The sequence below is a fragment of the Barbus barbus genome, assembly GCF_936440315.1.
Source record: "Barbus barbus genome assembly, chromosome: 31".
Classification (NCBI taxonomy): Eukaryota; Metazoa; Chordata; class Actinopteri; order Cypriniformes; family Cyprinidae; genus Barbus; species Barbus barbus.
In genome coordinates, this window is record NC_136759.1 from 1,217,501 (window position 1) to 1,230,000 (window position 12,500).

Below are 12,500 nucleotides of genomic sequence, written 5' to 3' on the forward strand. Positions count from 1 at the left end.
GATAACACTAAATAAAACAATTATAATAAAAAGTCAAAAATTAGTATTACGAAATTAAGTGATTCTAGTTTTATTCTGACTTTTATTTTTATTTCAAGTATTTTAAAATTATTTAATTTTCCAAACTAATCTTTCCTGTTTAAAATATTTTAATTTATTAAAAATATTATATTGTATAACATATTGCATTAATTTAAAATGTTTTATTTTATTTTATTAAAAATATTTAAATTAATTTAAAATAGTATATTTCGTTTTCTAATCTGATTTACTTTCTCAGTCAACAGTCTACATGTTTTTTTGTTTATTATTTAAAGTATTTTAATTTATTTACATTTTTAAATAAATTAATAATCAAAACAATGGTTTCAATTAATATAAACCAAATGTAATCAATTGATTTGATTTATCTCATAGCCAAGAGTCTATAATTATATAAATATAATTTTATTTTAATTTTATTTTATTAGCTTAAATTGGCAAAATATTACGTGATTGCCCAATTCTAGTTTTAATTCAAGTATTCTTCAATTCACTTTTACTTTATTTAAAATATCTTAATTTATTATCCTAATAATCAAATCAATGGTTTAAAATGGTTTAAATTAATAACCACATCAAAACTAATAAATGAATAATCTAATCTAATTTGACTAATAATCAAAATCAACATTTATTTTATTTTATTAATTTGTATTTTATATTATTAGGTATTATTGCAAATGCTCAAATTAAATGATTGCTCATTTTAGTCTAAGATTTAAGTTACATTCTATTTAATTTTCTTAATTTATTTAACCTATTTAACTTTTATTTTCCACACTAACCTGTCTCACCTTTTGAAAATATTTTAATTTGTTGAAAATATTATATAGCATTTTACTTCATTTCAAATATTTTAATTCATTTAAAGTATTATATTTTCTTTTTCCAAACTAATCTGACCTACTTTGCCAGTCAAAAACCAAAATTTAATTTAATTGAAACTTAATTTATTATTTTAATGTATTATTCATTTGTCTATCTAGTTTTACTGTAACTTTATCTGTCACTTTAAAATAGCTTTCAATATTTAATACTGTAAATTAACGTGCACGTTTTGATTCATACAGTTTTTTGACTCAACGTTTTGTCAAGTTTTCGGTCTTATTTTGCTGACTGCGACAGATGTGAACGAGAGAGAAACACGCTTTAAGACACGTTAAAACACTTTCTACTTTTATTTTACAGTCAGCACAAAGCAGAGCGCCAGGCCTCCGGTTCCTTCAGCACCGGTTTCACTCAGAAAGAGGAGAAGCGAGGTTTGCGAGAACAAGCATTTGATGAGAATAAGGTTTTGGTCCTGCGGAGACGCTCCACGAGCAGAAGCACCAGGAGGGACATGAAGAGAAAGAGCTAAAAACAGCAAAGAGCCAGAACAAAGAACAGAATAAAAGTCATTTCTGTCTTTGCTCCCGCGGCGCGCCTGATGAAAGCCGATTGGTGGGAGAGCCGCGTATCGCCATGGTGATTTTAATAACAGTGATTATGAAGGAAGAGGTTATTGTGAGAATATTATAGGATTTGGTGCATTATTACACAAAGATACGAGAGGGACGAAAAGACTTGACATTTCCACAAGACAAGAAGAAAAATCTCATCCAATCAGACAGTTTCCTGAAATCATGAAGTATTTTAATATTAAAAACATTACGCCACCTTTAAGACTCATCAGGGAAATTATAAACTGGTTAGGGGTTAAGTTCATCTCACATAATGTATTCTTCCAGTCATAAGTTTGGGGTCAGTAGTACTTTACATGTCTTTGAAAGAAGTCTCTTCTGCTCACCTATAGGCTGCATTTATTAGATTTAAATTACAGTAAAAATGCCTAATGTTTTTACAGTCTAAAATAGCATTTTCTATGTGATAAAATATGCTGATTTGCTGCTCAAGAAATGTTTCTGATTATTATCAAAGTTCAAAACAGTTATGCTGCCCAAATTTAAATTGTTGCCTGGCTGAAATAATTTTTTTTTTAAATTTAACTTTTTTTTTTTCCAGTTAAAATGTATTTTATTTCAAGTAACAAAGATTTTAATGGCTTGAATTTTTTTTAATTTTAGTTTTAGTTAACTATAATATCCCTTAATTAAAGTACTAATTTCTTCTTCTTCAAAATTTTTTTTTAATAGCACAGTAAATAAACAGAACAGAAATTCAGAACAGTTCAATTAATACATTTTAATCTATATAAATCTCAAATATATTTAATTTATATAAATATAAAAATATTCAATATTTTTGTAATATATAAATATGATATAAATATATATATTTTTTTAAATTTATATTTTTATATTTGGTAAGTATATAGTATTCTTTAAGTACTGAAGGAACTGTTTCGGTTACTAAATGAATCAACTACTACTAAAGTACTAAAGGAATCGTCTGTCACAATTAAGGGGAAACTAAGTTAAATTCTCATCGATATTATAGACAGTCAGCGTAAACAAAGAAAAGACAGAGTGAAATGCAGAGAAAGACAGAGGTGAACAGACAAAAAAACAGTTCAAATAAATTAAATTATTCTCACACAATGAACACACTGTGGATGGACTGGCAGCACACACACACAGACTCCCGTGAGAGAAACCTGACAGCTAGACACACACTAACCTCTGTCACACTCTGTCTGTCTGTGTCTGTCTGTGTGTGTGTGCGTGCGTGTGTGTGTGTGCGCGTGTGTGTGTAAGTGTGTAAACAAGTGAGGCCGTTGTGGGTCGATTCTAATCAGCCACGGCACAGATGAGTGTTCACCCAACAGTGACACCTCAAATAAAGCTATACACACACACACACACACACACACCAGTTTATACTGTGCAATGCTGAAAGTGTGTCAAAAAGTGCTGCAGTACTTTTTGTCTTGTCTTGAAAAGTTTTGTGAGTCATTTTGCTGCAAAAGTATGTTTGTGAATCTTTCTTTACAATAAATTCTCTTGATTTGGGGTCAATGTATGCAACATTTCTGTGACATTTTCACTAAATATGCAATTTAATTTAATTAATATATGTGCTACATATTTTACAATAGTATATGTTTGGAAAAATAAGAAATTAAGACGGACAAATATTATAGCATAATATTACAGTTCTAATGTAAAATAAAATAGTAAAATATTTCAATGTTGTTGCTGTTATTATTATTATTATTATTATTATTAGCGATATTCATATATAATCAAAGTTTTGGCCAAGTTGTGAAGCCATGCAAACAAGCAGAGCAAATAAATAAATAAATAAACAATAATAATAATAATCACATTTTAACTCAAATTTTTATCAGAAAAACTGCAATTAATTGTTTTTATTAAATTCAATTTACAATTTTATTAATTTGTAATATTAATATTTCTTATTATATTTTATTTAGTTATTTTATTTAGTATTTTTATTTAGTAACAATAATAACTTTAATTATAATTATTATTTCTTATCATCATCATTGTTATTATTCTATGGCCATATAGATAAGTTAATTGCCTTTAAAATCACAATCATGCTCTTTCAAACTTCTTACCGTTTAGACGTGGTTTTAATGATGTCCGACACCGTCTGCATGTAATCAGTGGCCAAAACTACGATCTCCTCTTCCTCAGAGAAATTATCATTGAAGATCCGGTCCAACAAACGCTTCCAGTGGAACTACAGAGAAAGAGATGACAATGTTTATGCTTCTCTTGAGTGGCTCTTTCAGTGAAATACAGAAGCCAGTAAACCCCGAGCGTCTACCGTCTGCCCTTTGCTTATTGATTTATGCTTCATTTAAGGACCATGTTCTGCGTTTTAAACAGAGGATCTGGCCTGCCAGAAATGGATTGGCGTGTAGATCCAGCAGCTCTGGATATTTGCTTGTTTGCGTTCTAATTTTACTGCGAGGCGGAAGGTCATCTGGGGGAAAATCACCACAGATCGGACAAGGCCATTATTCTTACAAAGCCGGAGAACTTCAGGACTCTCAGCTCATATAAACCTGCTCTTTGTCTTGCTCTCTGACAACAGGTTCAACATCATTGTTTTCTTTATATTTTCAGCAATGACACATTTTTAGATAAATCTTGTGTTTTAATTTAATAATTTTCACATACAGCTCTGCCCAACTGAAATTCAATCATATACGCAATTCACTACAGGTGAATAAGGTAAAAAAAAAAACTAATAATTTCACCATACTTCCCCAGTTGATTGATTACATTGAGAATTGCAAACATTTTTTTGTATTACAAGTTTTTGTTTAAAATGTGTCATTATAGGATTAAATATTAACTACTTTGCATGCATTTCCAGAAAATAAATCTAAACATTGTATAGAGTCAGGTTCAAAATTTTTGTGTGATTTTGTTGACATATTAGAGTTAAATGTTTTTACTGTGGGGATTTTGGATTTCTCTTTTTATCACTCCATAAATCAGAAAATATTGTCAACAGATAGAAAAAACACATTTTTGCCATGTCTTTAGGAATAAAATGTTGCATACAACAGTGTGAATTATACATGAACAAACCCTTCTATAAATACCTTCAGAATATAGAGAGGAATAAAACTCTAAGTTTTGGTGTATGTAAGTGCTGCTGAAGTGGAGAAACAAACTCACAGCTTTTAAATATATGCTTTTTCACCATGTTTCTAGAAATAAAATGTTGTATAAATCCGTGTGAATGAAAAATGAACAAACCCCTCAGTAAAAACCTTCAGAATATAGAGAGGAATAAAACTCTAAGTTTTGGTGTATGTAAGTGCTGCTGAAGTGGAGAAAAATCTCTTTAAAGATATGTATTGCAATTGAAATCTACAGACGCAAATAGATAGTGCTATTAAAGAAGCACTTAAAGGTGTGCTTTGGATGATTTCTTTTCACTAAACTGAAAGAAAACACTATGAAAATGCAAAAAGCTGAAAATCACAAAACTGACCAGTGCATGAATAAAAAAGTTTTTGCCTGTAGTGTCTCACCTTAAATTCTACTCCGGTTTCTCAAACCGTGGTGACTCTCTCTACGTAGGACACTAATTAGGCCTTAAACGGTTAGTATGTTCACCCCTGCTGGTAATAGGCTATAACTACATCATTCCGGGGTCAAAGAGCATCTTTCACCATTGACGGCCATTCAAAAGAAGACATGTAAAATGTTTTCCGGAAAATAAGTCACACCTGACTAAAAGTTGTAGGTCAAAACTGTATTGTTGAGAGAAAAAAAACACAGATGAGTTTCATCGGTGATTAAGTCGCATTTCATTGTTACATTTAGAAATAATGTAAAATTTTGGTAAAAAATTAAACATTTATACAATTATATAAACGTGTTTTTTATATAAGCAAGTGGGTGTATGTGTGTGTGTGTATACTCACGCTTGGAGCCATTTTCTGCAGTTGTTTCAGTGTTATTCGGTTGTATATGCTGCTAATGTCTTTTCTTTGGTCGTCGTATTCAGACACAGTGATCTTTACAAAAACGAGAAAGAATGTTAATTAACATATATTAAAACACAAACATGCTTGTTCACACAAAACAATCTGAATTCATGTACACATTTACCACACAGCTTTATACAAGCACACATACTGGAGTTCAGAAGTATGAATCATTATAGTGATTCTGATCATTTGGGGGATTCATTTGAATGAACAGGTGCAAATACTCAGTTTAAAAGTTCATTACATAAAAAGTGGTCTCAGAAGTCTCTGTGTGGCATTTTAAATATTCATATTGGTACTTAAGTAAATATTTAGTAAAACAAAGCTGTTTATCACTACATTTTGATTACATGTGAAAGTTATTTGTGTTTATTTGGTATTTCATGTACATGTAAATGTTCCAGTTTGATGCTTTTTTATATTCTGTTTTTGTTCCACAAAGACTTTCTTAAAAATTGCTTTCTTTAGCAAAAAGAGAGAAATAATAAAAAATGTATCAATATAAAAAAAGATATTTATATGTGACTAAAACATGAAAAATGTAATGCTAAATTGTAAATACAATTATTTTCAAATTATATTTAAAATATTTATACATTTATATTAAATTTATATTATTATTATTATTAATCACAATATAATTTTGAACGCTTAACAATGTATGAAATATTATAACTAGATTTGTAAATTTTCTGAATAAAACATGATGAATGTAATGGAGAGTGTGCCTTTATATTGTGTTTGTATGTTCCAGAAACACTTTCTCAATAAATACATCTAAAAAAACTCAAATAATTTTTTTTTCCAGTAACAAACAAATTATTAAAAAGAAGCAAATTAAAAAAAATGATGAATTGACAAAATGAACATCACTAAAGTGCGCACACACACACACACATGATACGTACATTCGCAAGTCTCGTCTCCAGATCCAGAATCTCTCTGGATTTCAGTGTGGCATTGTGAGCTCCCAGCATGCTCAGCAACCTTTCCATCAGTGCCTTATAGGACGCCAGAATCTGAAATCATTGAGAAAAAAAAACATTGCGACGTGATTATAATGGACAAACATCTGACATGAAACCAATTTCATGCTAAATCTTACAATTTTGTTTGGTAAAAACATACACAAAAGCAAAAATTATAAATCATGTTTTAATGTTTCCAGGGTTGAATTTCTGATGTTTACTGTCTCTTAGGTGATGTGCTGTCTCTAGATATAATGTATGCCTTTGTTTGCTTAAAGATCCTTGAAAAGTACAACTTTGAGTACCTATTTTATATATTAGTTTGTTTTATACACAAAAGCAAAAGGAGCAAATATAAATGTTGTTTTAATGTTTATTATGACTGAATTCATTATGTTTTTGTTTCTACTAAGTTTACAGATAAAAAATAGATATAATGACTTTAAAGATACATAAAATGTAAATATTAAAATGCATGTTTATTTGTTTGTTTATATAATTTGTAACGTATTACTTATCTGGATGTGTTGTTATATATGTAAATTGTTTGTGTTGTTGAATTTTTGTTTTCGTCTCTCAAGTACATTGATAACAAATAAATCTAGATATATGACTTTATTTGCCCAAAGAAACTTGAAAAGCAAAACGTTTGAGTATTTTTTTTTATATATAAATTTTATTGTAAATAATGTTTCACTGTTTTTATGGTTTAATTTCTTAAGTTTTTGTCTATCTTAAGTGTACTGATAACAAAAAAATCTAGATACGACTTAGTTAACTAAAAAGTTAAAGATACACAAAAATGAAATCTCTCAACAACTATGTAAACCTTTGCATTTGTACTTTATATTGGTTACTTATCTATATAGACTTAATATTTTGCATTTAGAAATTCTGTTGTGATTTCTGATTTGAAATGTGATCTGGACAATTTTTTTATGAGATTAATCCATATTTTTCATCAGTGGGATTCCGTGGCTTGTCAATTCAGATGTGTTGTAGCATTGGAGCGTGAGAGGATCACTGCTGTGACTTCATTATTAAGAGACGCCAGCTCATCTGTGACACGATCAATTAAACGTGTGCTCACAGTGAGAGATGGCCAGAGTGACAGATGTTAGTCAGACAGACAGTCGGACAGATGGAGAGACAGAGTCCAGAACAAAAGAGCATACGGAGAGATGAAGAGAGGCGTTTCACCTTCACACTGTCTTCATCCTGCCCCAGATACAGAGTCCTTTCGGGCAGAGTCAAACCCTCCTGATCAATCTACAATCACACAAACACCAGTTGAAGTTACTTTGAAACTAAAACTACACTCACGAACGCTCACAAACACGCTCTCTCACCCGTATAGCGTTGCGTGATGAGTTTTTGTCATCTACGCTGACGGTGAGAGAGAAGAACACAGACGTGCTGTAAACTGCCTGCGTCTTATACAGCATCTCATTAAAATCTGGTCTCACGGGGGCGGAGCCACTGTCCCACCCCGCCCCTCCGGGAGGAGCTCCGGACAGGTCCCACCCACCGCAGCTGTCAATCACCTCAGTCATAGGCCCCGCCCCCAGACGATCAATTTCCTTCATGTTGATGCACGAGCGGTAAAAGTCTTTCACCTGTGGGAGAAAATAAGACGTTTTAATTAAAATAATCATTCAAAGATTATTTTAAACATTTAATTTATTTGCAATTAAATAAATATTGTTCTTATCTTAAAACATTTGTAAAAAATCTTTTCCTATTGAAATTAGGAAAGTAATATATATATATATATATATATATATATATATATATATACATATACATACATACATATACACACAGATATATTATTATTACATTTGAATCAGGATAGAATAAGAATTTGAATAAAAATGTAATATACAATCACGCGGATTTAATTAAAATATTAAAATCAAAGACATTTTAAAGGATAATGTATGATTTATTTCTAATTAAACATAAATATTTCAATATCTTTCCTTGGTGAAATCTCTAAATACAAAATATTAGGGTTGCACGATATTGGATTTTTGCCGATATATGATATGCCGATATTTTTTAACTCATTCTGGTTGATAACGATACCGATATATTTCCTTTTGGAAACAACACCAAGTCTGTGCAGAAATCATAAGCTAAATATTTTTTTAATTTTGGTTAGTTTTTAACAAGAACTTATTTGTTAGAATTAAATCAACAATGAAAGTTTTTTGACAGTACATTGAAGCTTTGAAAATAACTATACATAAACTGTATCAATCGTTGCATTTTTTTCACAGAAAGATGCAGTGTTAACCCTAATATTTTATTTTAAGATTTAACATTTGTAGATGGTCTAAAGCAAAAGAGTTGTAAGAATTCTGAAAATCTTTTAGATTTGTTTAAAAAATAAAACATATTACACATTAATGAATAAATCAGTATATATAAAATTATTTAATTTACAAGTGTCATAATTGTGATTTTTTTCATGTAAAGCTATAGCTTCTGACCTTTAAATCAATACATACTCATTACTTTATGACATCAATTACTGCTTTATTTAATCAAAAACACCGTCTAAATGTTACTAGTGTAGGCTATTTTACTTTTAATTTAATTCGAAGTAGGCCAACAGTGCCCCGTACAGATTAAAACTACTTACCGAACAGGCTTTAGGACCCGTGTTATTACTATTTACTTTATCACACACCAAACGCGTCATTCTGTAAGTGCTTTCACAGATTAAATGCAGTGATCCAAAACAGTGACATCTAATCATCATTCAGAAAACTTTGCTTCAAGAATGAGTCACACTGCTAATGTGATCTAATTACTAGCACACCCTGGGAACATGTGAGTTAATGTATTACTCTTATCGGCGAGACATATCAACATACATTTTCCATATCTGGCCGATGTCGATATTTACATTTAAAGCTTAATAATATTTATGCCGGTGAACATCTTAATCCCAGTCAATTCACTATAAGCAGAAAGTGAAAGTAAAAATGGAATGATGGAGCTTTCGGCATCTGCCACCGCTTATTCTCTCAGAGACAAAGAGAGATGAATCTACTTCAATATATGCTGATAACGGTATAGCCTATAGCTGTTTTAATTTATTTCCTTAATATTTCTCTTGTGGCCCTTACATAGTGGAAACATTTTTTTTGAGAAGAAACGTATTTCATGTTAAACAGATTGTTTTTGAAAGTCGGTGCTTGAAATAAAAGCTTTTGATTTCATTGATTTTTGACTGCAGTGTTAATATATTAATTATAGGACTATAATTCATTGTAGGTAGCTGTAGCCTATAGCCTAATAGACCTGTTTTAAAAGGCCTTTTTAAAAAACATTTTAATTGAGGAGTAAATAGCCTAATCTTATCTTATCTTAATTTAATAATAAAAGTAACTTCATATTAATAATAGACCTAATAAAAATAAGAATGTAACAGGCCTACATTAATTGGAAGTGCCAAATCCTCTTAATATTGCCAATAATTGATGTTTTTGACAATATCTCTGGCTATCGTCGTCTTTCGATGCACCCCAGCAAGGGGAGGTTATCTCTGGGCAGACAGCATGATGCCTGTTACATCATTTGGGCTGCATTGCTGAGCACAGTGGCACTGATATTTCACACAATCTGACCTCAACCTGTAAATGTTTTAACTGAGATTTGAAACCTTTATTTTTTTTGTGAATTATGTATTGTGATATATGTTTGTATGTCTCAGGAGATATTAATTCTCCTGCCAGGCTGTTATTGTAAATAAGAACTTGTTCTTAATTAACTTGCCTGGTTAAATAAAGGTTAAATAAAAAAATAAAATATAAAACACACATGCATGTATATATTTAAGAAAAATGTGTTAAGTTTATATATTAATTATATTTATATATTATAAAATTATATGAATATAAATATATACATGTAAATAAATGTAAATGTTTTCAAAATACATGGAGTATGTGTGTGTTTTTAGATATACTAGTGCTGTCAAACGATTAATCGTGATTAATTGCATCCAAAATAAAAGTTTTTGTTTACACAATATATGATGTAAACAAAACCTTTTATTTTGGATGCAATTAATCACGATTAATCGTTTGACAGCACTCATTTAAACCAAGCTAATATTATGTGTACCTTTCTCTCAGCACTGTCCGGCTCTTTCCTCCGGACCGGCGCCTGTAGGAGGCGCTGAAGCTTCTCCTGGTTCTGTTCTCCGATGGCGGTGATGATTCCGTAGCTCAGTTTATCCTCCGGTATCCCGTGTCTCCGGAGCCAACCGCCGCAAGCGAAGCTGTAGAAGTCGTGACAGGGCTGGACGCTCGGGTCGACGTTCCCCTGGACGAATCGCGCAGCCCGGAGTAGCGAGCGGCGCTTTACGCAATCCTGACGACACTGGGAATCCTGCGCTTCTAGCGACAGAAACTTCAGCGCAAGCATGCATCCGAGAATCACGCACATCCCCGCCGCGAACACTAGAGCAGAGAGCAGGCAGATTTCACGACGGCTCCAGCGGGCCGGAGCCACACCCCCAGACCCGGCCTTGGCCCCGCCCACACATTTGTCCCGCCCACTCCGTCCGCGGTCCAGCGATCCGCCCAGATGCAGACTCATGCCGTTACTCAGCGTGCTGCTGCTGTAACGACTTCCGTACTTGATCTCCTGGAAATCGTCGTAATGCGCCGTGAGCGAGTACGTCTTCTCCATGCTGACCGACGTCTGCGCCCGCGATTTGTTGGGGAAGGTGTGGAACATGAGGTCACCAGAACAGAAGGGAAGGATCTGGGATCAAAGTAAGGTCATGACCTTTGACCCTTTCAACTCTTGGGTCAGACTGTATCGAAAGGCTATTTATGTCCTTGGTTTTTCAATCTGTTTTCTTTCTCAGTATGACCTGCTGCGAGAGAGATGCAATTAATTAATTGCTTGATACAGTGTGGAAAATATTTACGTTTACATATTTACAACAAAACAAGATAAATTTAATGAAAAATTGCAAATCCAATTTTGTGTGAACAAAGGAAACAATGAATTAGAAAACTATTTAAAACACAAATTTATTTTAATTAATTATAGTCTGTGATACATTTTACATATAGTCATTATCACATTATTTAGACATATAGGACCATATGGATTTTTTTGTTTGTTTTTTTTACAAATTTAATTTTGTTTATTTTAAAATAATTATTTGCAATGAGTTTTTATTTTTTTTAAAGATCTTTCCCTGGTGAAATTAGCAAAGCAACACTGACACACTCACTGACAGACAGACAGACAGATATTCGGGATTCCATGCTTTTCTTTTTAATTTTACTGAATTCTGTTTTAATGGTTAAATGAAATGTTAGTAATTAAAAATAATGTCTAATATCGCTAATTAAATTCATGAAACTTAATACAGTTTAACATGAATATATCAAAGGTTTAAAAAAAAAAAAAGACAATTTCAGTGCCCTATGAAATCCATTTTATTTTTCCCAAATTTCCTTTTGTTTTTCCTTAGAAAAACAGTTTTCTATTTAATTTTTCTGTATTCTGTTTTAGAGATTTAACAAAATATAAAAAAATCAAAAAGCATTTCTAATCAATTGAATTCATGAAACATTTTAATAATCAGAACTTTAACATTAATACGACCCTATGATTTGTTTTTTTTTCAGAAGTTCTGTATTGTTAGTTTTACTGCTTCTGGATTTATGATTTAATACAAATGTATTATTAAAAACAGTGTTAACTAAATAATTGCGTACAACATTATCAATTTAGTTTACTCTTTAAAATGTACTTAAATGAACATTTAACAAAATTCAGCACAACAAAGGTCTACTTTTAAAATTAAAACAAAAGAAAAATTGTGTGATATTCCTAATAAATAATTCAAACATTCCTAATATAAATAAATAAATAAATAAATAAATAAATACATACATACATATACATCACAATTCCTTAAAGTTTCAGCAGTGTTTTCCACGTCATGGAAGTTGTTTACGCATAGAAACTTAAATTTTAATGTACGTTTTATAAGTTCATGCATTTCCTGGGAATCAAACCAACGATCTTGTGCCAGC

The 12,500-nt window shown here is 31.2% G+C and overlaps 1 protein-coding gene across 1 annotated transcript in view; it reads right to left on the bottom strand.

Moving 5' to 3' along the window:
• The window catches only part of LOC306851456 (endothelin-converting enzyme-like 1), a gene marked incomplete at both ends in the record, with an annotated part of 29,485 nt that extends 18,304 nt beyond the window's left edge, over positions 1-11,181 (bottom strand). The window contains 6 exons of the mRNA XM_079387701.1: positions 3,563-3,687; positions 5,393-5,485; positions 6,367-6,477; positions 7,627-7,695; positions 7,776-8,042; positions 10,564-11,181. Coding sequence (XP_079243827.1) covers positions 3,563-3,687; positions 5,393-5,485; positions 6,367-6,477; positions 7,627-7,695; positions 7,776-8,042; positions 10,564-11,181 — 1,283 coding nt within the window. The remainder of the gene's footprint in view (positions 1-3,562; positions 3,688-5,392; positions 5,486-6,366; positions 6,478-7,626; positions 7,696-7,775; positions 8,043-10,563) is intronic.
• Positions 11,182-12,500: the final 1,319 nt, after the last annotated feature.